General features: G+C 35.3%; 1 protein-coding gene across 1 annotated transcript in view; it reads left to right on the plus strand.

Annotated features, from left to right (window-relative positions):
- The window catches only part of LOC145293827 (splicing factor 45-like), a 269,412-nt gene that overhangs the window by 212,028 nt on the left and 30,167 nt on the right, over positions 1–27,217 (plus strand). The window contains exons 8-10 of the mRNA XM_080140477.1: positions 19,876–19,954; positions 24,493–24,644; positions 25,149–25,219. Coding sequence (XP_079996603.1) covers positions 19,876–19,954; positions 24,493–24,644; positions 25,149–25,219 — 302 coding nt within the window. The remainder of the gene's footprint in view (positions 1–19,875; positions 19,955–24,492; positions 24,645–25,148; positions 25,220–27,217) is intronic.

Raw genomic sequence — 27,217 nt, forward strand, 5'->3', positions numbered from 1 at the left:
CAGTGGCATTGTATGAATGAAACAGTACATTGTGTGAAAGAAACAATGGCATTGTGTAAAAGAAACAGTGGCATTGTGTGAAAGAAACAGTACATTGTGTAAAAGAAACAGTGGCATTGTGTTAAAGAAACAGTACATTGTGTAAAAGAAACAGTACATTGTGTGAAAGAAACAGTACATTGTGTGAAAGAAACAGTGGTATTGTGTGAAAGAAACAGTGGCATTGTGTGAAAGAAACAGTACATTGTGAAAGAAACAGTACATTGTGTGATAGAAACAGTACATTGTGTGAAAGAAACAGTACATTGTGTGAAAGAAACAGTACATTGTGTGAAAGAAACAGTGGCATTGTGTGAAAGAAACAGTGGCATTGTGTGAAAGAAACAGTACATTGTGTGAAAGAAACAGTACATTGTGTGAAAGAAACAGTGGCATTGTGTGAAAGAAACAGTGGCATTGTGTGAAAGAAACAGTGGCATTGTGTGAAAGAAACAGTGGAATTGTGTGAAAGAAACAGTGGCATTGTGTGAAAGAAACAGTGGCATTGTGTGAAAGAAACAGTACATTGTGTGAAAGAAACAGTACATTGTGTGAAAGAAACAGTGGCATTGTGTGAAAGAAACAGTGGCATTGTGTGAAAGAAACAGCACATTGTGTGAAAGAAACAGTGGCATTGTGTGAAAGAGACAGTGGCATTGTGTTAAAGAAACAGTACATTGTGTGAAAGAAACAGTGGCATTGTGTAAAAGAAACAGTGGCATTGTGTGAAAGAAACAGTGGCATTGTGTGAAAGAAACAGTGGCATTGTGTGAATGAAACAGTACATTGTGTGAAAGAAACAGTACATTGTGTGAAAGAAACAGTGGCATTGTGTGAAAGAAACAGTGGCATTGTGTGAAAGAAACAGTTGCATTGTGTGAAAGAAATGGTGGCATTGTGTGAAAGAAACAGTACATTGTGTGAAAGTAACAGTACATTGTGTGAAAGAAACAGTGGCATTGTGTGAAAGAAACAGTGGCATTGTGTGAAAGAAACAGTGGCATTGTGTGGCATTGTGTGAAAGAAACAGTACATTGTGTGAAAGAAACAGTGGCATTGTGTGAAAGAAACAGTACATTGTGTGAAAGAAACAGTGGCATTGTGTGAAAGAAACAGTGGCATTGTGTAAAAGAAACAGTGGCATTGTGTGAAAGAAACAGTGGCATTGTGTGAAAGAGACAGTGGCATTGTGTTAAAGAAACAGTACATTGTGTGAAAGAAACAGTGGCATTGTGTGAAAGAAACAGTACATTGTGTGAAAGAAACAGTGGCATTGTGTGAAAGAAACAGTGGCATTGTGTAAAAGAAACAGTGGCATTGTGTGAAAGAAACAGTGGCATTGTGTGAATGACATAGTACATTGTGTGAAAGAAACAGTGGCATTGTGTGAAAGAAACAGTACATTGTGTGAAAGAAACAGTGGCATTGTGTGAAAGAAACAGTGGCATTGTGTGAAAGAAACAGTGGCATTGTGTGGCATTTTGTGAAAGAAACAGTACATTGTGTGAAAGAAACATTGGCATTGTGTGAAAGAAACAGTACATTGTGTGAAAGAAACAGGGCATTGTGTGAAAGAAACAGTGCATTGTGTGAAAGAAACAGTACATTGTGTGAAAGAAACAGTGGCATTGTGTGAAAGAAACAGTGGCATTGTGTGAAAGAAACAGTACATTGTGTGAAAGAAACAGTGGCATTGTGTGAAAGAAACTGTACATTGTGTGAAAAAAACAGTGGCATTGTGTGACAGAAACAGTGGCATTGTGTGAAAGAAACAGTACATTGTGTGAAAGAAACAGTGGCATTGTGTAAAAGAAACAGTGGCATTGTGTGAAAGAAACAGTATATTGTGTAAAAGAAACAGTGCCATTGTGTGAAAGAAACAGTACATTGTGTGAAAGAAACAGTGATATTGTGTAAAAGAAACAGTGGCATTGTGTGAAAGAAACAGTGGCATTGTGTGAAAGAAACAGTACATTGTGAAAGAAACAGTACATTGTGTGATAGAAACAGTACATTGTGTGAAAGAAACAGTGGCATTGTATGAAAGAAACAGTGGTATTGTGTGAAAGAAACAGTGGCATTGTGTGAAAGAAACAGTACATTGTGTAAAAGAAACAGTACATTGTGTGAAAGAAACAGTGGCATTGTGTGAAAGAAACAGTACATTGTGTGAAAGAAACAGTGGCATTGTGTGAAAGAAACAGTGGCATTGTGTGAAAGAAACAGTGGCATTTTGTGAAAGAAACAGTACAGTGTGTGAAAGAAACAGTGGCATTTTGTGAAAGAAACAGTGGCATTTTGTGAAAGAAACAGTGGCATTGTGTGAAAGAAACAGTACATTGTGTGAAAGAAACAGTGGCATTGTGTGAAAGAAACAGTACATTGTGTGAAAGAAACAGTGGCATTGTGTGAAAGAAACAGTGGCATTGTGTGAAAGAAAAAGTTGCATTGTGTGAAAGAAACAGTGGCATTGTGTAAAAGAAACAGTGGCATTGTGTGAAAGAAACAGTGGCATTGTGTGAATGAAACAGTGGCATTGTGTGAAAGAAACAGTACATTGTGTGAAAGAAACAGTACATTGTGTGAAAGAAACAGTGGCATTGAGTGAAAGAAACAGTGGCATTTTGTGAAAGAAACAGTACATTGTGTGAAAGAAACAGTGGCATTTTGTGAAAGAAACAGTGGCATTTTGTGAAAGAAACAGTGGCATTGTGTGAAAGAAACAGTGGCATTGTGTGAAAGAAACAGTACATTGTGTGAAAGAAACAGTACATTGTGTGAAAGAAACAATGGCATTGTGTGAAAGAAACAGTACATTGTGTGAAAGAAACAGTACATTGTGTGAAAGAAACAGTGGCATTGTGTGAAAGAAACAGTGGCATTGTGTGAAAGAAACAGTTGCATTAAGTGAAAGAAACAGTACATTGTGTGAAAGAAACAGTGGCATTTTGTGAAAGAAACAGTGGCATTGTGTGAAAGAAACAGTGGCATTGTGTGAAAGAAACAGTACATGGTGTGAAAGAAACAGTGGCATTGTGTGAAAGAAACAGTACCTTGTGTGAAAGAAACAGTGGCATTGTGTGAAAGAAACAGTACATTGTGTGAAAGAAACAGTGGCATTGTGTGAAAGAAACAGTGGCATTGTGTGAAAGAAACAGTACATTGTGTAAAAGAAACAGTGGCATTGTGTGAAAGAAACAGTGGCATTGTGTGAAAGAAACTGTACATTGTGTGAAAGAAACTGGCATTGTGTGGCATTTTGTGAAAGAAATAGTACATTGTGTGAAAGAAACATTGGCATTGTGTGAAAGAAACAGTACATTGTGTGAAAGAAACAGTACATTGTGTGAAAGAAACAGTGCATTGTGTGAAAGAAACAGTGCATTGTGTGAAAGAAACAGTGCATTGTGTGAAAGAAAAAGTGGCATTGTGTGAAAGAAACAGTACATTGTGTGAAAGAAACAGTGGCATTGTGTAAAAGAAACAGTGGCATTGTGTGAAAGAAACAGTACATTGTGTGAAAAAAAAACAGTAGCATTGTGTGAAAGAAACAGTGGCATTGTGTGAAAGAAACAGTAGATTATGTGAAAGAAACAGTGGCATTGTGTAAAAGAAACAGTGGCATTGTGTGAAAGAAACAGTACATTGTGTAAAAGAAACAGTGGCATTGTGTGAAAGAAACAGTACATTGTGTAAAAGAAACAGTACATTGTGTGAAAGAAACAGTACATTGTGTGAAAGAAACAGTGATATTGTGTGAAAGAAACAGTGGCATTGTGTGAAAGAAACAGTGGCATTGTGTGAAAGAAACAGTACATTGTGAAAGAAACAGTACATTGTGTGATAGAAACAGTACATTGTGTGAAAGAAACAGTGGCATTGTGTGAAAGAAACAGTGGTATTGTGTGAAAGAAACAGTGGCATTGTGTGAAAGAAACAGTACATTGTGTAAAAGAAACAGTACATTGTGTGAAAGAAACAGTACATTGTGTGAAAGAAACAGTGGCATTGTGTAAAAGAAACAGTGGCATTGTGAGAAAGAAACAGTACATTGTGTGAAAGAAACAGTACATTGTGTGAAAGAAACAGTGGCATTGTGTGAAAGAAACAGTGGCATTGTGTGAAAGAAACAGTGGCATTTTGTGAAAGAAACAGTACATTGTGTGAAAGAAACAGTGGCATTTTGTGAAAGAAACAGTGGCATTGTGTGAAAGAAACAGTGGCATTGTGTGAAAGAAACAGTACATTGTGTGAAAGAAACAGTGGCATTGTGTGAAAGAAACAGTACATTGTGTGAAAGAAACAGTGGCATTGTGTGAAAGAAACAGTGGCATTGTGTGAAAGAAACAGTGGCATTGTGTGAAAGAAACAGTGGCATTGTGTGAAAGAAACAGTGGCATTGTGTGAAAGAAACAGTAAATTGTGTGAAAGAAACAGTGGCATAGTGTGAAAGAAACAGTGGCATTGTGTGAAAGAAACAGTGGCATTGTGTGAAAGAAACAGTACATTGTGTGAAAGAAACAGTGGCATTGTGTGAAAGAAACAGTACATTGTGTGAAAGAAACAGTGGCATTGTGTGAAAGAAACAGTGGCATTGTGTGAAAGAAACAGTGGCATTGTGTGAAAGAAACAGTACATTGTGTGAAAGAAACAGTGGCATTGTGTGAAAGAAACAGTACATTGTGTGAAAGAAACAGTGGCATTGTGTGAAAGAAACAGTGGCATTGTGTGAAAGAAACAGTGGCATTGTGTGAAAGAAACAGTGGCATTGTGTGAAAGAAACAGTGGCATTGTGTGAAAGAAACAGTGGCATTGTGTGAAAGAAACAGTGGCATTGTGTGAAAGAAACAGTACATTGTGTGAAAGAAACAGTGGCATTGTGTGAAAGAAACAGTACATTGTGTGAAAGAAACAGTGGCATTGTGTGAAAGAAACAGTGGCATTGTGTGAAAGAAACAGTGGCATTTTGTGAAAGAAACAGTGGCATTGTGTGAAAGAAACAGTGGCATTGTGTGAAAGAAACAGTACATTGTGTAAAAGAAACAGTGGCATTGTGTGAAAGAAACAGTGGCATTGTGTGAAAGAAACAGTGGCATTGTGTGAAAGAAACAGTGGCATTGTGTGAAAGAAACAGTGGCATTGTGTGAAAGAAACAGTAAATTGTGTGAAAGAAACAGTGGCATTGTGTGAAAGAAACAGTGGCATTTTGTGAAAGAAACAGTACATTGTGTGAAAGAAACAGTGGCATTTTGTGAAAGAAACAGTGGCATTTTGTGAAAGAAACAGTACATTGTGTGAAAGAAACAGTGGCATTGTGTGAAAGAAACAGTACATTGTGTGAAAGAAACATTGGCATTGTGTGAAAGAAACAGTACATTGTGTGAAAGAAACAGTACATTGTGTGAAAGAAACAGTGGCATTGTGTGAAAGAAACAGTGGCATTGTGTGAAAGAAACAGTGGCATTGTGTGAAAGAAACAGTGGCATTTTGTGAAAGAAACAGTACATTGTGTGAAAGAAACAGTGGCATTTTGTGAAAGAAACAGTGGCATTGTGTGAAAGAAACAGTGGCATTGTGTGAAAGAAACAGTACATTGTGTGAAAGAAACAGTGGCATTGTGTGAAAGAAACAGTACATTGTGTGAAAGAAACAGTGGCATTGTGTGAAAGAAACAGTGGCATTGTGTGAAAGAAACAGTGGCATTGTGTGAAAGAAACAGTACATTGTGTAAAAGAAACAGTGGCATTGTGTGAAAGAAACAGTGGCATTGTGTGAAAGAAACAGTACATTGTGTGAAAGAAACAGTGGCATGGTGTGAAAGAAACAGTACATTGTGTGAAAGAAACAGTGGCATTGTGTGAAAGAAACAGTGGCATTTTGTGAAAGAAACAGTACATTGTGTGAAAGAAACAGTACATTGTGTGAAAGAAACAGTGGCATTGTGTAAAAGAAACAGTGGCATTGTGTGAAAGAAACAGTGGCATTGTGTAAAAGAAACAGTGGCATTTTGTGAAAGAAACAGTACATTGTGTGAAAGAAACAGTAGATTGTGTGAAAGAAACAGTGGCATTGTTTGAAAGAAACAGTGGCATTGTGTGAAAGAAACAGTGCATTGTGTGAAAGAAACAGTGGCATTGTGTGAAAGAAACAGTACATTGTGTGAAAGAAACAGTGGCATTGTGTGAAAGAAACAGTGGCATTGTGTGAAAGAAACAGTGGCATTGTGTGAAAGAAACAGTAAATTGTGTGAAAGAAACAGTGGCATTGTGTGAAAGAAACAGTGGCATTGTGTGAAAGAAACAGTGGCATTGTGTGAAAGAAACAGTACATTGTGTGAAAGAAACAGTGGCATTGTGTGAAAGAAACAGTACATTGTGTGAAAGAAACAGTGGCATTGTATGAAAGAAACAGTGGCATTGTGTGAAAGAAACAGTGGCATTGTGTGAAAGAAACAGTACAATGTGTGAAAGAAACAGTGGCATTGTGTGAAAGAAACAGTACATTGTGTGAAAGAAACAGTGGCATTGTGTGAAAGAAACAGTGGCATTGTGTGAAAGAAACAGTGGCATTGTGTGAAAGAAACAGTGGCATTGTGTGAAAGAAACAGTGGCATTGTGTGAAAGAAACAGTGGCATTGTGTGAAAGAAACAGTGGCATTGTGTGAAAGAAACAGTACATTGTGTGAAAGAAACAGTGGCATTGTGTGAAAGAAACAGTACATTGTGTGAAAGAAACAGTGGCATTGTGTGAAAGAAACAGTGGCATTGTGTGAAAGAAACAGTGGCATTTTGTGAAAGAAACAGTGGCATTGTGTGAAAGAAACAGTGGCATTGTGTGAAAGAAACAGTACATTGTGTAAAAGAAACAGTGGCATTGTGTGAAAGAAACAGTGGCATTGTGTGAAAGAAACAGTGGCATTGTGTGAAAGAAACAGTGGCATTGTGTGAAAGAAACAGTGGCATTGTGTGAAAGAAACAGTAAATTGTGTGAAAGAAACAGTGGCATTGTGTGAAAGAAACAGTGGCATTTTGTGAAAGAAACAGTACATTGTGTGAAAGAAACAGTGGCATTTTGTGAAAGAAACAGTGGCATTTTGTGAAAGAAACAGTACATTGTGTGAAAGAAACAGTGGCATTGTGTGAAAGAAACAGTACATTGTGTGAAAGAAACATTGGCATTGTGTGAAAGAAACAGTACATTGTGTGAAAGAAACAGTACATTGTGTGAAAGAAACAGTGGCATTGTGTGAAAGAAACAGTGGCATTGTGTGAAAGAAACAGTGGCATTGTGTGAAAGAAACAGTGGCATTTTGTGAAAGAAACAGTACATTGTGTGAAAGAAACAGTGGCATTTTGTGAAAGAAACAGTGGCATTGTGTGAAAGAAACAGTGGCATTGTGTGAAAGAAACAGTACATTGTGTGAAAGAAACAGTGGCATTGTGTGAAAGAAACAGTACATTGTGTGAAAGAAACAGTGGCATTGTGTGAAAGAAACAGTGGCATTGTGTGAAAGAAACAGTGGCATTGTGTGAAAGAAACAGTACATTGTGTAAAAGAAACAGTGGCATTGTGTGAAAGAAACAGTGGCATTGTGTGAAAGAAACAGTACATTGTGTGAAAGAAACAGTGGCATTGTGTGAAAGAAACAGTACATTGTGTGAAAGAAACAGTGGCATTGTGTGAAAGAAACAGTGGCATTTTGTGAAAGAAACAGTACATTGTGTGAAAGAAACAGTACATTGTGTGAAAGAAACAGTGGCATTGTGTAAAAGAAACAGTGGCATTGTGTGAAAGAAACAGTGGCATTGTGTAAAAGAAACAGTGGCATTTTGTGAAAGAAACAGTACATTGTGTGAAAGAAACAGTAGATTGTGTGAAAGAAACAGTGGCATTGTTTGAAAGAAACAGTGGCATTGTGTGAAAGAAACAGTGCATTGTGTGAAAGAAACAGTGGCATTGTGTGAAAGAAACAGTACATTGTGTGAAAGAAACAGTGGCATTGTGTGAAAGAAACAGTGGCATTGTGTAAAAGAAACAGTGGCATTGTGTGAAAGAAACAGTGGCATTGTGTGAAAGAAACAGTGCATTGTGTGAAAGAAACAGTGGCATTCTGTGAAAGAAACAGTGGCATTTTGTGAAAGAAACAGTACATTGTGTGAAAGAAACAGTGGCATTGTGTAAAAGAAACAGTACATTGTGTAAAAGAAACAGTGGCATTGTGTGAAAGAAACAGTACATTGTGTGAAAGAAACAGGGCATTGTGTGAAAGAAACAGTACATTGTGTGAAAGAAACAGTGCATTGTGTGAAAGAAACAGTGCATTGTGTGAAAGAAACAGTACATTGTGTGAAAGAAACAGTGCATTGTGTGAAAGAAACAGTGGCATTGTGTGAAAGAAACAGTGCATTGTGTGAAAGAAACAGTACATTGTGTGAAGGAAACAGTGCATTGTGTGAAAGAAACAGTGCATTGTGTGAAAGAAACAGTACATTGTGTAAAAGAAACAGTACATTGTGTAAAAGAAACAGTGCATTGTGTGAAAGAAACAGTACATTGTGTTAAAGAAACAGTACATTGTGTAAAAGAAACAGTGGCATTGTGTGAAAGAAACAGTGGCATTGTGTGAAAGAAACAGTGGCATTGTGTGAAAGAAACAGTGGCATTGTGCGAAAGAAACAGTACATTGTGTGAAAGAAACAGTGGCATTGTGTGAAAGAAACAGTACATTGTGTAAAAGAAACAGTGGCATTGTGTGAAAGAAACAGTGGCATTGTGTGAAAGAAACAGTGGCATTGTGTGAAAGAAACAGTGGCATTGTGTGAAAAAACAGTGCATTGTTGTATGCACTTATCATTCCCTTCAAATGGCTTAACTTATGACTAATTCGTTATTACTATGAACGAGGTTCATCATTTAAATCAAAAATGCATCTTTTCATCTTCAGCACCTGTGATTCTGAACACACATCAGGTGGTGGTCTAAGGAATACCTCCCTCTTCAAAATACCTCCCTCTTGCAGAAATACTGAGGTAAAATCAAGAATATCCACCTGCCACATCATAACCGAGGTCATTAACAATACAAGATGCCTGTACATTGAATAATCTGTTTTCAAGTTATGAGAATCTTCTTCATGACTACATGCAACAAGATGAGCCTTCGTTATCTTTTTATCATTCATAAATTTTTCTGCTATCACCAATATCTTGTTGATGTACATTTTTGCCGCATGTCATACCAGTGACACACCTTCATATACTTGATGAACTTTCATATTTTCCAACCTCTTTTTCTTTGCACCAATCACATCTTGTCCTTGTTCTTATTCAGAAATAAGCAAAACTGCAGGTTTCTTATTATTTGTTCCTATGTTACTTGAAAAATGTTTCTCCATTGATGAACATGATCCCAATTGGCACAAAAAAAGGCTTTCATTCTCTGCTTCTGGTTTTATGCTTGGTGCATTTTTAACCTCCAAAATCAAATTTGTTAGTGGCAGACTATAAAGTCCAGAAGTTGTTGTTTGCAAATGTCTATGAAAATTGCGATAGTTCTCATGTTAAAAATTTAGCAATATTCCTGCAGTTTTCATAGATTTGACTTTACAACAGTGGCGTATCATTTTTGACAATGTCAACCTCAATACAACCTTTGATACTTCTTATACCCCTTATTGCCACAGAAAATTTAACTGTTTTAATAGCTGTTACCTCCACACTATCTCCAACACAAAATATTCTGTTAGACGTAACAATTTCCACCAACCACTTATCTCGGTCATTTAATGCATCAAAGAATATATTAAATCAAATTTCTATAGCAGCAGTTCATGAGCAAACAGAACATTTCCATACCCATTGCCTCTTTCACGAGATTGGACATTTTTATAATAGAATAAGAATTATTTATCAATGTTTGATAGCATGAATCAACATTGAAGTTTACCTGATCTGAATCCACAACAGAGTTGATATTATTTCTAGAATGGAAACTCTGAAAATATTGAGTAAAATGCTTAGTTGAATTACATTTAAAACAACACATTATTTTATCTTGTCATGTTTTTGTTTCTTAATGTTTCTATATCTATTGAAATTTACTGTTTCAACTTCTTTTTTGATAGCAGAGATAATTTTATATCTTATTGATGAAATATAAGAAAATACTTTCTTCAGTGTATCTTTCATTGTCGCATATGTCAAGCTTGAACATGTGGTTCTTGCTAGTTTTTTGTTTTCCTCTAATTCATTTGCTACATTCAGAATAAAAAAGGCCTGGACTCCTTCTGGTAGAGTATTTTTATTTATTTTTTTCATGGTAGTCAAGGCCCGGAAGCTACTCTGGGATAAGGGTTATTGCGTGTACAGTAATCAATGGGATAATATCGTAGTAATCGTTAGTAATGGAGATTTGATAAACTGCCTTAAGTAAGACACTTTATCAGGAATTTGTTTATGTCGGACTTGAAGACCTCCAAGTTGTAGTCAGATGGGAAACAGGCAAACGGAAGAGAGTTCCACAGGTGTGCAGTTCTAAGAAAGAAACTTTGTTTATGGAATCTACATTTTGATTTAGACGCAGATAAAGAGTGGGGAAAATTATTGACAATGGTTTCAGCTGGACGGGTGCTTTTCGTGAAATATTGGCGAGGGGGGGACTAGAGATTGGAGCTCAGACAAGCACTTGCCATGGAAATAACGATAAAACAAAGACAGGCTCGCAACGTCTCTTCTGTGGAAGAGAGGTTGCAGGGAAGAGAAAAGGGCATGCCCCACTAAGCCACGAAGTCTATTTTGTACTCTGTCAAGGCAGGATAGGCTTTTTTAGAAGCTCCTGCCCAGATTTGGCAGCAGTACTCCATCCTTGGAATACTTGGCTTTTATATAGATAGAGAATTGCTTCAGTAGTGAGATATCTTCTGGAGCGGTAGAAGGATCCCACCATTTTTCCAGCGACCTTGGCAACAGGCTTGATGTACGTGTTCCATTTCAGATCAGGAGTAAAGGTCAATCCCAGAAGCTTGTCAAAACATAGAGCCTCCCCAAGACAAGAGCCATCCATTTCAATTGATGCCAGATGGGGATCAAAGCGTTGATGATGTAAAGATAGGAGCTTGGTTTTAGATGCATTAAAAGTAACCACCCACCTCTTCCCCCACTGTACCATGTGCTCAAGATCAGAGGGGAGAGAATCAGAGAGAACTTTGTCATTTACAGTCTTTGATGTGTTGCCATAGATGGTCGTGTCATCAACATAGATGTCAATGAATGATTTAAGTATGTGTTTTGGGAGATCATTGATGTAGACCAGGAAGAGAGTTGGGTCCAGGATGGACCCCTGAGGGACTCCAACATTAATACTGTGGGCCTCTGATTTCTGCCCATCAACCACTACTCTTATGAGCCTATCAGAGAGAAACGATTTAATAATTGAGAAAACATTTCCAGTTATACCGTAGCTGGAAATCTTGTGAAGTAGGCCTTTATGCCATACCTTGTCGAAGGCCTTTGATATGTCAAGAGCAATTGCCCTAGAAAGGAAGCCTTTGTCGAGATTTACTAATCCTATGAGATATAACCATTAGCACACCTGCTGTAGATCTAGCAGAATGGAAACCATATTGCATGTCACTAAGGTTATTTCTGCTGAGGTGGTTGACGACTTCTTTATTTAATATGGATTTCAGCAACTTAAACATGACACACAGGACTTATTGGTCTGTACTAACATGGAGATGACTTATTATTCTTAAATACAGGGGCATACTGATGAGGTTTTCCAGGACGTTGGAAAGCACTTCTCTTTAAGGGAACGCTTAAACAGTTTTATAAGTAGCAATACACATGAAAAAATTGAAATAGCTTAAAATATTTCAATATCGGTATACATAGAAAGAGCTTGATGAGCTAAGAAAGAATCTTTTTAAATTTAAAAAATCTGATTAAAATTAAGGAAGTTATGACTATTTTTGTGCCTCACACGTTTGGATATTTTCCCCTCTTAAAGACCATATTCGTTTAGTCACATTTTTTACACTACTTTTGTAGTAAAAATGTCATATCTTTGTTAAAACACCAGACTAAGCAATGAAATTTACCATATAAGTGTATTTTTGTACAAGGAATCAGAATATGCAACTGAAAATATCCAAAATTTCATGGTTTCCAAATAATCTGCAGTAAATGTGCATAAATATGCTGCAATTCCTTAAAAATGCCATGTATCCATAAACAGAAAAAAAGTTGGAGAACTCAAAGTTGAATTGTAATGTGCTTTATGTACAAAAAACTTAAATCTAAACATAAGACTATTTAAAAATGAATATATTGCAATATTTCTTTGGTATTATTGTAGATTAACACCTTCTGTTTAACCCCACCCAACCCCTTCTGACCACCCCTCCAAAATGTGATTCTACCTTTTCAGGCAATTATGTATGAAATGCCATGAAAAACTTTAATGAAAGATAAACAAATTTATTTTAGAATTTAATGTAAAATAATTCCCCATTACAGGTCATTCTAGCGTTTTAGGGCAGTTAACTGTTTTTTTTATGGGAGATAAATCCAGTATGCTTTTTGTTTTATTTTTTTAAGACCATTATGTGTGGTTTTAAGAGAGTTTCTATGCAATGAGAATATGGGGAGGGTTGCCATTCGGACTTCGAATTAATTGTAGGGCTAAGGAAAATTATGTGTGAACATAGTGAAGACTTGACAGAAACAAAAACAATATTAGAGGGGGGGTTAGTTTCACAAAAATTTAATGTAAAATAATTCACCATTTCCAGCATTTTAGGACAGTTAACCAATTTATTTTTTATGTGCATTTTTATTTAAGGAAGGATCTATTTTTTGTTTGTTTGTTTTAGATGCTTGTATGTGGCTTACAGAGGTATTTTGTTGGGGGGGGGGGGATTGCTACTAGAACTTAGTGTTATTGTTAAGGTTAAAGAGTGTTTTAGGAGGAGACTTGCCACACATAACTTTAGTAGGTGGGTTGCTAACAGTATTTTGTTTTACTATTTATTAAGTCATTATCAAGACTTCAGATATTTAAGTGTCAACTAACTGACATTTGTCTTGTTCTCAGGAAATGCTCAACAGTCAACACTAGTTGTGCGTTTGTATTACTTGCCATAGAGGTACGAAAAAGTTGTCCAAAAAATAAAAAAATAAAATTATAACAAATAAATGTTATGCAAAGCATGTTTTTATTTAATGCAACATGTTTATTCAGCTCGAAAAACATACAGTGCTTACCGATGTATTGGAAAGTTAAAAATGGCGGCCGACTATCTCTTTCACACGGTAAGTTTGGGAAAATGAGTTAAAAATAAAAAACTAGACAAAATACTGTTAAAAACCTGCCGAATATATATCCGCCTATGTCACGGTAACATATATTGAGCGAGTTTCTAACAGTATTTTGTCTGGTTTTTTATTTATAACTCATTTTCCCAAACTTACTGCCTCAAAGAGAGAGTCGGCCGCCATTTTAAATTTTCGAATACATCGGTAAACGCTATGTTTTTCGAGCTGAATAAACATGTTACATTAAATATAAACACTAAAAACATATCCAGTTAGGTAGAAAAGTAACTTATCTTGCTGATAACATTTATTTGTTATATATTTGTTTTTTGACAACTTTTTCAAATCTATGTGTATAGTAATACAAACGAGATTTTCATACATCTTTTGATTTTGAAAAAAACATTTGTGGCTGTTTGCAGTAAAACATTGTTTTAATTTGCTGTTCAAAACTGATGCAATGAATAAAAGTCCATGCAAGCTATATATCTACAAAAGTTTACTTTGTTTTTTTTAACCATGTTTTTAAATTTGACCAGAAATGTGAGAAATTATAATGGATTCATAATGCCGAATTGGTTGGGATTGTTGTTATTATACATTCTGAAAACCGAATAGTTCTAAACTAATGTTATTCTGATAACGTTCTCTAATTAAACATATCAGACCATTTATATTCATATTTTCATGCTTTTCTTAATTCGTTCGTGAATAAAAATTAAAGAACGCGTGTTGTTTATACTGTGCTATGACTAATACTACAGCTGCTGCTACTAATACTAACTTAATTTGACCAAACTCGAAAAATAAACATTTTTTTCGGGTAGGTCCTTTTAAATTATTATCAATTACTGCGGTCCTACTCAACATAGAATAATACTTTTAATTGATAAAGATAGTAAAAAGAATGATTTATTTACTAGTGAGTGTCCGATGAAATTTATTTTCAAAATGTTCGATATTCATCATATTAAAGTCTTATTTTTAACACAACAAAAAAAGAAATGGTCAAAAATATTTCGGACACTTGACAGTATTAAGATTAACACCTCTTTTGATTGGTTTCCAAATTTCAAAACAAAATTCTTCATACAATCATGGTGCGGGCCTTTAGAAAACAGGGAGGGTCATTATAAAACCTTACCGAAAGCGCCATTTTATGACGTTCACATTTTTATCACTTTATTTGCTTAAAGCTCTTAAAATATGTAATGTACATTCATATTTATTAATTCATTTCAAAGTATATTCATTTCCGAACAAAACAGTAGTAATTTGAAGACTTGAAGTGCTTTGGTTTGAAAGATATTGCTATTTTTAGTAGAACTATCTTGAAATCTGTAATAATCCAAAGCGTTTTTTTCGTCCATGTGTATTACTATTATAAGTATGGGGGCAAGTTCTGGTTGAAGCCTTTTCAACACTATAATTGGAATGCCGTCAGGGCTAGTTGCTTTACTGGAATCAAGATTCTTGATTAGTTTGGCAACTTCATGCACAGATATTTGTATGTTGCATAGCGTATTGTCTGTTATAGGAGGAAATATGGGGAGTTGATGGCCTTTGTCGGATAGGGTAGAATTAGCTGCAAATTCTTGGCAAATAGTTTGGCCTTGTCTGATGCTGACGAGATGACCTCAGGTCCATTGATGATGGTTTGGATAGAACGCACACTTCTGTTCAGGATCCTGTTTGCTATTTGCCAAAACTGGTGGGAACCAAGCCACTGAGTGCTCAGCTACTTTGGATTTAACAGACTAAGCATATAGCTCTCTTGCATTTTTATTACTCTTTGACAGTGGTTGCTGGCAGTCCTGAAAGCAGCTTTAGTCTCAGTACATCTATTTTTGGATGGTATGAATCGGTCTATTCCTACAATTATCCATTCAGTCAGGTCTGATACTATAGAGGACACATCCTTTTTAAACATGGAATACAAAGGTAGATCAGATATAAATGTGCGGAAGTTATCCCAGTTAGCCATAAAGTATCGATATACAGTATGGTAAAGAGGTACGTCTAAAGACTTATTACATTTCATTTTTATCTTAACTGATACAACTGAGTGGTCGGAAGATCCCAGAGGAGATAGAACGGAACATGAACATAGCTCAGGGGAAGTTATGAGAAAAAGGTCTAGAAGACTAGCATACAGACCGCTAGTATTGGGCACACGGGGTGGTTCGTGGACAATCTGAGTGAGGTCATAGGCAATGGCGAAATCATGACAGAACCTCCCCTCATCATCTGTCTTGTTTGAGTGGGTCAGCCATTCCACATTGTGGACATTTAATTTAAGTCACTACAAATGTGAATGTTAGCCAAAGGATGAGCAGACAGGATATGGTCAATTTTCTCAGATATACCAAAGTTTTGTAATTTTTGATGCAAAAATTCATATTGTACAAAAAATTCATTCATATTAACTTTGGTCACTCTTTTGTAGGAATAAAATTCCTTAAATAACATGCATGCTATTGTATTTTCATCCAGCAAGTAAATTTTGTATAATTTGTCCATGATTATATTTAATCCATTTGCTCCACCGATGTCTGTTATTGCCAAGTGTTGAAGACGTTGTCTTATATTTTGTAGTAATGACAAAAACACAGCAGGGCCCTGTTTCTTAGGTAAATCTGTGAATATATATCTTGCTTCCATTCTGCATATGCCTCTTCATTCACCAAAATAGGTGGGTATTTTGTGAAGGAAGCCATCTTTCTTTTATATATGTTTCAGCGTTTGTTGAACAAGACCGTTTCTCATCACATAAAAGAAGACAGCTTCTGCTATCAATGTTATGTTTCTCGAAACCCATTTCACAACAACTAAGAGGAAATCATTCCACACAGAACCCCTTCCCTCCGCATCTATAGACAAAGGGAGATAGCTGTCTTAACTCAGAGATTAACAATTAGAATCTTCAATATCTTTTAAAAAGTAACTCTGATTTTCATAAATGCTTGTGGGATAATATTTTCATGCAGATATGTAATCTTAGTATTTCTATAGTAAATTTCTACATAATGTTAAAAGTAATTTCTTGTCTGCATTGTTTTGAAGTCGCATCACAAACATAATTTTTTTTAGCTTTAGAATGCAAAATTTCTACATAATGTTAAAAGTAATTTCTTGTCTGCATTGTTTTGAAGTCGCATCACAAACATAATTTTTTTTAGCTTTAGAATGCAAAATTTCTACATAATGTTAAAAGTAATTTCTTGTCTGCATTGTTTTGAAGTCGCATCACAAACATAATTTTTTTTAGCTTTAGAATGCAAAATTTCTACATAATGTTAAAAGTAATTTCTTGTCTGCATTGTTTTGAAGTCGCATCACAAACATAATTTTTTTTAGCTTTAGAATGCAAAATTTCTACATAATGTTAAAAGTAATTTCTTGTCTGCATTGTTTTGAAGTCGCATCACAAACATAATTTTTTTTAGCTTTAGAATGCAAAATTTCTACATAATGTTAAAAGTAATTTCTTGTCTGCATTGTTTTGAAGTCGCATCACAAACATAATTTTTTTTAGCTTTAGAATGCAAAATTTCTACATAATGTTAAAAGTAATTTCTTGTCTGCATTGTTTTGAAGTCGCATCACAAACATAATTTTTTTTAGCTTTAGAATGCAAAATTTCTACTCTCATAACAATGGATATTTTATCATTCCGTGTGTCTTTACATTTTTTTTAACTTCAGGAATGTTGGTTAAAATATAGAAATAAATTATTGATGAGCAAAAGAATCCACAGATAAGCAACATCAAGAATGACTTTTCTTCCTCCTCCTCCTAGAACGTCAGAATATACTAACTGCCTTCCAGCAGAGAGTAAAATTTTCTCAATGGGCCCACCAATTCACCTTGAGTGGTGACCCTTGATGACTTAGGATGGGAACTTGATAGTTAGAGGTCAGGAGGTCAGGGTTTAGCATCGCTAATTCCAATATATTACTTTGGCCCTTACCTAAGCTGTCAGAGAGGCCAGATTTGATAAATCGGCTAGTCACATGTAGTTCTAATATTTACCTGCATAAAACCTGTCTACTCCAGACAACATAAACCCTCAGACACTACCCAAAATCATCTGACTGTTAATCACAAACAAGAAATAGAGCAGAAGTATCAGAAAGTGGTGGCAAGTGTTAATCTACTAAAAATAAGGGAAAAGCTGCTACAAATAGGGATTATAAGTGAAGTTGTCATCAAAAATGAGTCAGGAAAACAAAGAGAAACCTGGAATACTAACAGCCACTTGTATTCCTTGTATCCTTGGAATAATAGTAAGGAAAAGCTGCTACAGGTTATAACTGAAGATTTCAACAAAGAAATGCTGACAACCACTTACTAGTGTGAGCATACCTTCCTTGTATCTCTGGGATAATAGAGTGAATGGGTTTTCCCCCTAACATCTCTCACTGCTGGGTTCCAGCGCAATATATATACAAAAATTAAACCCAGGGCAACTAATAAAAATAAAAGACCATATCAAATCCAGCTCAGAGAACCATACTCAGAATCAGATAATGAAATCAACCCAAAATATTTCCAAGATTTATCATACTTAGAGTCAATGGAGAGCAGCACTTCAATCACTAAATTATCTCCATCATTCAAAAAATTAGATCTATAATAAAACCACACCAATTAAAAAACTAAGGAACAGCACCATTCTTATAGAAATTCCAAATAAATTCTCAACAATTACACTTCTAAATCTAAATCATATGCACAGCCTTAAAATAAAAGCTTACCACCCATACCTTGTTGAACTTTTCAAAAATTGTGGTAAAAAGCCCCAAACTCTCCTTTTGCTCGCTGGATAAAATAAAAAATAACTTAAGGAAACAAGGAATCATAGACACCCAAAGAATAATAATAATAATAATAACTAAAAAAAAAAAATGGCCAAATGATCAGTGGTTGGATCTAAAATAGACTATGGCAGCTTCATTTGTCAATCCATGAAAAACTTTTATTTAAAACCCCAACACAACATGCCACTGCAGACTAAGTCTAGCACTGAAAGCGTTCCAAACTTCACCTGTAGAAAGAAGCACATGAAACCCCACCAGAGCTTAGAAACCAAAAACCTTGGACTAAAATACTACACACAATTAAGTCAACACCACCTATCTAGCACACAAGAGTACTTTAAACCCAATTTGTAAACACCACTTTAAACCCAATTTGTAAACACCACTTTAAACCCAATTTGTAAACACCACTTTAAACCCAATTTGTAAACACCACTTTAAACAAAAAGAAAATATGATCCAAACTTTCATACTCATACTAAAACCTATTTCAAAAGAAACAAATCTATCCATAAACAAAATTGAGGAAACTGTCCTCTTCAAAATCCCTCTCTGGAAAATAATAACCCAAGATAAACTTTAGCTTAAGTAAACCTGAAAAGAAACAAACCTACCTAATAACTTTCCATGATGGCCTAGACAAAATCAAAGAGAAATACTCAAACCATATGTACATCTATACAGATGAATTCAAACAAAAAGAAGCAACAGCCAGTGCTGCAGTTCTAAATAAACAAATTTCCCAAAAGAAACTTCTATGTTTAGTGCAGAAGTGAAGCACATCTAATCCCCTACAACAAAAACACCAAATACATGTTTTCAGACTTTTAATCAACCTTAAAAGCAACTAAGACAGAAAAAAGTAAACAACCATCTAATAGCAAAACTACTCCAAAAACTAACACAAATGGTCAAAAAGAAATTATTTTCTGCTGGGTACAAAGTCATACAGGCATTCAAGGAAATGAATTAGTTGATTAAGCAGCAAAATCTGCCATAAAAATCCCAATGGATCCAAATTTTTAAACTCTTTACTTGGACCTTAAAAAACATATCGATATAAGGTAAAAATGGCAAACATAGTGAACTAAATTTCCTAATAACAATTACACAAAGTGATGCCAAAAATTTAAAAGCATGGAGAAAACACCAAACTAAACAGAAAAGAAGTTATCAGCCTGGCAAGAATAAGAATAGGCCATCTCATTTGACCCGCTCTTATACTTTTGAGAAAGGAAACCAACTAATGTGTATACCATGTCAACTATAATGTGTATACCATGTCAACTATAATGTGTATGCCATGTCAAATAAAACACATTTGAATTGATTGCACTGATTTTATAACAATGAGAGATACTTTATATAAAGAAAAGAACATTAAGGATATATTTGAAAAAAAAAAAGAACCAATAATCCCCACACCATACTTACATACCTTAAAAAAATTAGCCTGTATCAAAAACTTTGAAAAGAACTCATATGTCAGCTAGAGCAGGAAGTAAAAGCCATCTAAACCTATAGATAATCCACATAAAATGACCCAAAGTGTTGAATGCCATAAAATCCAACAAACACACACCTCCTCCTCCCCAAAATTTAGATAAAGCAGTTCTGTGTCAACTAATGAAACTAGTTTAAATTTGAAAATGTGCAGAAAGTTTTAACTGATTATTGGTGTCTTCTTTTCATCTTCTTTCTAGAAACCACTGAAGCAGGATCAAGCAGTATGGATATGGCACAGACATCCCCACCTCCACTTGGATTCAGCATTGGACTTGGGTAATCCTCATTGCCATTTTATAATTGATTTTAAAATAAATTGTATGAATTGAATATTTATATGCATCATGTCTGAATCCAATTTATCTCAGAGCCAAGATATAATGAATAACATGCAGCCAAATATTAAACATGTTGAGTATTAACACTGTTCATTTGACATAATGCTAAGATTGATCTGGTTTCAATCCTCAATTGAGTCATACTAAAGACTTAATAAATATGGAATAATGAAAAGGTAGCATTTGGGTTTCCCACTTTACTTTTATTTACTTATTTCTTAGGAACGGTGTGAAATTGCAATCTCCCCCATCACTATGACTAAAACTACAAGTCATAATTGTTTTGTTTTTTTCTCACATTCATCCCTAACAAGGCATATTGCCATTTGGACATAAAGAGCTACTATTTGGGATCATGTCTAAGAAAGATTAAGAAGATGTTGGTTTACATTACATTTAAACTTCTGTATATTTGTACAGCCAGGAAAGCAGGTAGCAGGAATGGAATTCCAAAGTCTAGTTGTTTGAGGCAAAGAAACTATTAGAATAGAAAGCTTTCTGAAATTTAGGGACCTCAACAGTGAATAGGCGAGATTTTATTGCTAAGCAGGTTTGTCAGGGATTTGTATGTTGAGGGGGCACAAGTGCAACAAGTTCATCAGAACACATTCCATTAAAATATTTGTAAAACAGGCACAGAGATGCAACATGCGCCGATGGGACAGGGGTTGGATCTTAATTGACAAAGTGGGACTTATTAGATTGAAAACTCTTTTTTGAATCCTATCCAAGAGGGAAAGGCTTGTGGTAGATGCACCAGCAATATTCCATGCATGGGCGAATAGTGGCCTTGTAGAGGTACAGGATACTCTCAGGTGTGAGTAATCTTCTAGTTTGATAGAGAGAACCAAACTTCTTTGCAGCAGCTTTCACAATGTTCTTAATGTATTTGTTCCAGTTCCTATTGCCCGCAAATGTTTATCCGAGTAGTTTGAAGGAAGAATTCTCAGGTAGGATGTTATTTGTCATGGATATAGGCATTTGGAGAGGCAGCTTGTAATTACAACTTGATTTTATTAGCATTAAATGTTACCATCCATTTGCAGCCCCATTCCACTACACTCTGGAATTCATTTTCTAACAATTCTGCCATTGTCTTAGATTTGTGTACACCGTTTTTCCCTTATGCATGATATAAAGCATTGTATCATCAGCAAATATATTCGTCTCAGACACAGTATTATCAGGCAGGTCGTTTATGAATATCAGGAATAATAGTGTTCCAAGGATCAACCTCTGAGGCACTCCTGCATTAATGTTATGCTGCTTGTCTAACCCCCTAGTATATATATAAAGAGTTACAGTCCTGGCTTCACCTGCCTTATTCAGAACATGGTAAATGCGTTCAGAGATGACTGTTAAAATATCCTCAGTAGAACGACATTGCCTAAATCTATATTGTTTGTCAGATAAGATTTGCTTTTGTAAGGTGTTTGTTATTTTTTTGAGTCAGCACTTATCAAGGTCCAGAGGCCACTCAAGGATAAGGTTAATGAGTGTACAGTGGTGAATAGGACAATATAATGGTAATTGTTAGTAGTGGAAATTTGGTAAATTGAATTATTTAAGGGGATGGCTCATAAAGAACTTGTTCACGACCATATTGTAATCAGTTCGAAAGCAGGAAAATGGAACAGAGTTTCACAGGCGTGCAGTTCTAAGAAAGAAGTTTTGTTCATGGAGTCTACATTTAGGTTTAGGCACAGATAAAGACTGGGGGAAATTATTGATAGTGGTTTTGACTAGACAAGTATGTATTTTTCATGAAAGTCAGACCAGAGATTGGAGCTCAGACAAGCACTTGCCATGAAAATAATGATAAAGCAGAGACAGGTTTGCAACGTCTCCTCTGTGAGAAAGAGGTTGTAGGAAAGAGAAAAGGGCATCCCCCACTAGGCTACAAAGTCTATTTTGAACTCTAAGGCAGGTTAAGGTATTTCTAGCAGTTCCTTCCCAGATGGGCAACAGTACTCCATTTTTGTAGAGAATTGCATCAGCAGTGAAATATCTACTAGAGTGGTAGAATGATCCCACCATTTTTCCAGTGACATTGGCAACAGATTTGATGTACATGTTTCATTTCAGATCAGGAATGAAAGTCAAACCCAGAAGCTTTTTTAATTGTGGCCAGACGAGGATCAGAGTGTTGATTATGTAAAAATAGAAGCTTGTTTTTAGATGCATTAAAATTAACCAGCATAATTACTATGAACTTGCGATTTCTGCCTATCAGCCACAACTCTTACGAACCTTTCTGAGAGAAATGATTTAATAATTGAAAAGACATTTGCAGCTATACTGTAGCAGGAAATTTTGTGTAGTAGACCTTTATGCCATACCTTGTCAAAGGCCTTTTATATGTCAAGAACAATTGCCCTAGAAAGGAAGCTTCCGTTGAGAGATTTGCTAATCCTATGAGATATAACTGTTAGCACATTTGCTGTAGATCTATCAGAACAGAAACTATATTGCATATCCCTAAGGAGGTTATTTTTGTTGAGGTGGTTGACTGCTTCTCTATTTAACACAAATTCCAGCAACTTATGAGGCACAGGAGACTTATTGGTCTGTATTGAAAGTAGCTGAGCAGTGGCTTGGTTCCAAATTGGTGGGAACCAAGACACTGCTCAGCTACTTTGTATTTGATGGACTGAGCATACAATTCTCTTGTGTCTTGTATTACTCTTTTACAGTGGTTGCTGGCAGTGCTGAAGGTGGCTTTAGTCTCAGTACATCTATTACATTGGAAGCAATTGATTTCTATGCACAATGGCAGCAGCACATTCTGAAGAGATCCATGGCTGGCTGTTAAGTTTTTGCTGGAATTTTTTTGAGGATATGAAGTGGTCTATACCTACAATTAACCATTCCATCAGGTCTGATATTATAGAGGACACGTTCTTGGAACGCAGAGGTAGATCTAATATAAATGTACAAAAGCTATCCCAGTCAGCCATAGAATATCGATATTCTGTATGATGGAGAGATATGTCAGAGGACTTATTACATTTTATCTTTTTCTGAACTCAGACAACCGAGTGGTCGGAAGATCTTATTGGAGACAGAACAGAAGATGAACATAACTCAAGGCAAATTGTGAGAAAAAGGCCAGGGAGACTTGCATACTGACCATCAGTGTTGTGCACACGGGTGGTTTCATGAAGGATCTGAGTTGAGCAATGAAGAAATCGTGACAGAACCTCCCCTCATCATCTGTTTTGTTTGAGTTGGCTAATCATTCTGCCTTGTGAACATTTAAGTCTCCACAGACGTGAATATTAGCTGAAGGATGAACAAACAGGATGTAGTCAATTTTCTTAGATATGCTCTTAAAAATAGTAACTCCGATCGATAGAGGGCAAATATAAAAGCAGTGGTGTGAGAAAGTGCAATCCAAAAATAGATATCGGAAGCAGATTTAGGGTCTTCTCTGGAGATGTTCCTACCACATGGAAAGCCATATCTAATGTAGGCACATATTCCATGCCCATAGCGATCTTGGGGGTACGATTTGGATTCTTAGGAAGAATTGGACTAGTGCTTGATTTAATTAAAGTCTCAAAGATTTTAGTGAAGAGGGGAAGGAAAGTAATAGGGCGATAATTGAGAGGGTCAGTCTTTTCACCAGAATGTTTGTACACCGGTACCACAGAGGCCATTTTTCAGCTATCAGGGAAGCAAGATTCAGCAAGGCATTTATTGAAGAGCTTGGAAAGTATGGAGGTTAGTTCAACTTAGCATTTCCTTATTATTATAGTGGGGATGAAATCAGGTCCATGCATTCTGTAAGACTTCCATTGATACTGAACTTTTTTTGGCCTGTCCATTTTAAAGTAGACTTATCCTTATAAAAATTTCGCATGTGTCTGCATGTACATATCTAAATAAAAGTTAGTCACATTTTAAGCTTGACCTAAATAACATTGCATCTGATAAATCTATATTTGAATCTGATTAGCTATTCATTTACATAACTGTTCAGTCTGTGTTTACATAAAAAAGGAATTGATCTTGTCGGTAATGTATCTAATACTTTTAGTAATAGACATTTACAGCGATTCACTATTACTTCAAGTTGTGGATGTTCATTAACCAATCAAATCACTTTGTTATGTATGTATGTATGTATATATATATATATATATATATATATATATATATATATATATGTATATATATATGCAGATTTGTAAATTGCTTCAAAAACAATCACTAGGTGTGTACATATTCATATATTTCATTTCTTTTCTATAAACATTCATTCTTTATCTTGATTTTTTTGTGCTCCTTGCTTCGCTATTGACTTCCCACATAGGTATTCTTACAGGGGGTATCCATTATCTCTCCAGACTGAAAGGAGGTAAATAATACCTAAAATGTATTATCAGATTCTTAGTGTGTATCTTTGTGTTTGCTAAGTTTATCTTGTGTTTATCGTCATATGCAGAATGATGTTTTCTTCTTGAATCTTGACAGTGGGTCTGTTGCTTCCAAAATTATGGCAAAATATGGTTACAAAGAAGGCCAGGGTCTTGGTAAACAGGAGCAAGGAATGAGTACAGCATTATTTGTAGAGAAGACAAGTAAACGAGGAGGCAAAATTATCCATGAGAAAGACCTTCCTAAAGGTAATCCACATTTCCACTTTTAAAAGTTTGTCCTTTTATTTTTTTAAAGCATTTTATTATTCATGTCACTTCTGATCTGGATGATTACTCGTTATATATGTGTCTTGTTTTAGAATAAGGAAGCCAAGATTGGCTGGATGATACTGATTCTTATATCAGCCAACAAATGGAAGTCTGCATGAAAAGCTCTTAAATCAGAATCATGCAATGCAATCAGTTAAAAAGAAGGCTTACAAACTTTGTAATGTAAACTTTGCAGGAAAAACAGATGGTTTCTAAAAATGTAAAAACAAATTCTTAAACAAAAGCAAAAAACAGGTTGTTTAAAACATAAAAAAACCTTGAAAAATACAGGTAATTGCTAAATCATAAAAGCATGAATCTAAAATATCTTCACTATATTCGTTTAACAAATCATTTTGAGAAGAAATTTTCTTTTGTAATTGTTTTTTCTTTGATTTTTTATAATTTGTAATATTTTTACTATTTTTTTTTTTTTTTCAGAGCCTCCACGAGAAGTTTGTATGACAAATGCAAACCTTTTAAAGAATCCATCAAAAGTTATTTTGTTACGTGTAAGCAAACATTTTTTTTAATATAATTTTATTTTTGCCTATTCATTGCCAGCTACTACTTTCATCAGCATAGATTGTTGGTGTTGGTCAATATGTCTTCTAATTTCAATGGGGTGGGATAGTTACTAAATCTACAATATCTATTACCGCATCTCTAAATGAATTTGTCATAATTGTGTGAATTATCACCAATCAGAAGATTAGTTATTTAAAATAATTTTTACGTGTTGTGGGGACATACACACCCTTATAATCACTAAGATGGACTTATCCATTAGCCATATAAGCAGCAAGTATAGACCGCTCAATGAGAGCTATCTGGATGTCGTACTGAGACGACTCCCCACGGACTTAGTAATCTTCCTGTATCACTAACCCTGTTCTGGATATAAATGTTCTTCATATTCTCACCAGTCCTCGTGCTAGAAGTCTAGAAGTGTAAGCCATTTTGAGTTTCAGAACAGTTTCAGATGGTTCGCTGTTACACACAAGTCCTGGGAGGTGACTTGTTTGTAGTAGACAGTTCCATAGAACAAAATATTCTTACCGTGTCGAAACCCGGTAAAAGAACATGTGAAATTGCTCCAGAAAAGGTTTAATATTTATGAAGCAACTCTGGTTTCTGATTGGTTGGTAGCAGAACGTGAATTTATTTGATTCGTCAGTTCTTAGCAGCATCGTTTATAAATAGAATCGTCCGACTGTGTGGGATCATACCCCATTATCACTCCAAAATATTGCAACATCCTCCCTATTTTTTATAATGGGGAAGTCCCTTGTGTTTGTTCTGCTCAAAAATAAATATATATTTTATATTTACTTAGACATAACAAAAATTAGAAATCATTTGGATCTTAGAATTTCAGCATTTAAAAAGACACCATTTTTAATTGTGTTCAAATGTCAAAAAGGAAAATTACAAAGATTTCTTTTTTCTTTTTTTTCTAAGCAAAAGTATTAGTAGGTTAAAGTGTTAATACAAATAAAATGGATACAGTTTAACGTCTTGTCCAGGACTATTTTTTTTTTTTTTTTGATATATAGAAATCTATATACTCTGAGCATTACCCCTAGGGTTTTCCGCTGATATTCATGCAAAAAAGTAAGAGCCTTCTCATAAGTGGAACTTCGCTGGTCTGTATTTTTAATATATAGAAATCTATATACATACAGGGCAGTGAAAGAAAAAAAAAAATTATTCAGTCGAATTCACCAACAAGTTTTGAGAAAAAACGTTGTAGCTTTATCCGTGTCGCCGGTTTCGTAAATACATCAGCGATATTTTGTTCTGATGATATGTAATTCAAAATAATGGATTCCTTTTTTATCTCGTTTTCTACGAAATGGCATCGTTTATAAATAGAATCGTCTGACTGTGTGGGATCATACCTCATTATCACTCCAAAATATTGCAACACCTACTTTCACCTTTCCTGACTCCATTACATTAAGTGTAAGATTCTTTGAAATGCTGAATTGTTTTTCATATTAATGACTCAACACTAAGGCCAAAAGCCACTTGAGGATACGGCTTAATGAAATTGTCAGTTGACTGATAAACAATACTATCAAAGGATTGAAAGCGATGAATGGAATAGACAAAATTTGATTACTTAAGCTCAACAAGTATTTGTTGATATTGAACTTGAAGACGACCATGTTGTGATCTTCAGGGAAGCAGTCTCATGGCAATAAGCTCTACAGATGGGAAATTCTGTCCATTGAAATGTAGTTGTGCTTTCTAAACAAAGAGGAATCAGATAATTCTTTGCAGTAGAATGCTGTGACTGTCTTACAGAGTGGAACCATGTGAAAAGCAGAGATTAGCAATAAAGCAGAGATTAGCAATAAAGCAGAGATTAGCAATAAAGCAGAGATTAGCAATAAAGCAGAGATTAGCAATAAAGCAGAGATTAGCAATAAAGCAGAGATTAGCAATAAAGCAGAGATTAGCAATAAAGCAGAGATTAGCAATAAAGCAGAGATTAGCAATAAAGC

The sequence above is a fragment of the Euprymna scolopes genome, chromosome 15 (assembly GCF_053919585.1).
Source record: "Euprymna scolopes isolate OS-2025 chromosome 15, ASM5391958v1, whole genome shotgun sequence".
Taxonomy (NCBI): domain Eukaryota; kingdom Metazoa; phylum Mollusca; class Cephalopoda; order Sepiida; family Sepiolidae; genus Euprymna; species Euprymna scolopes.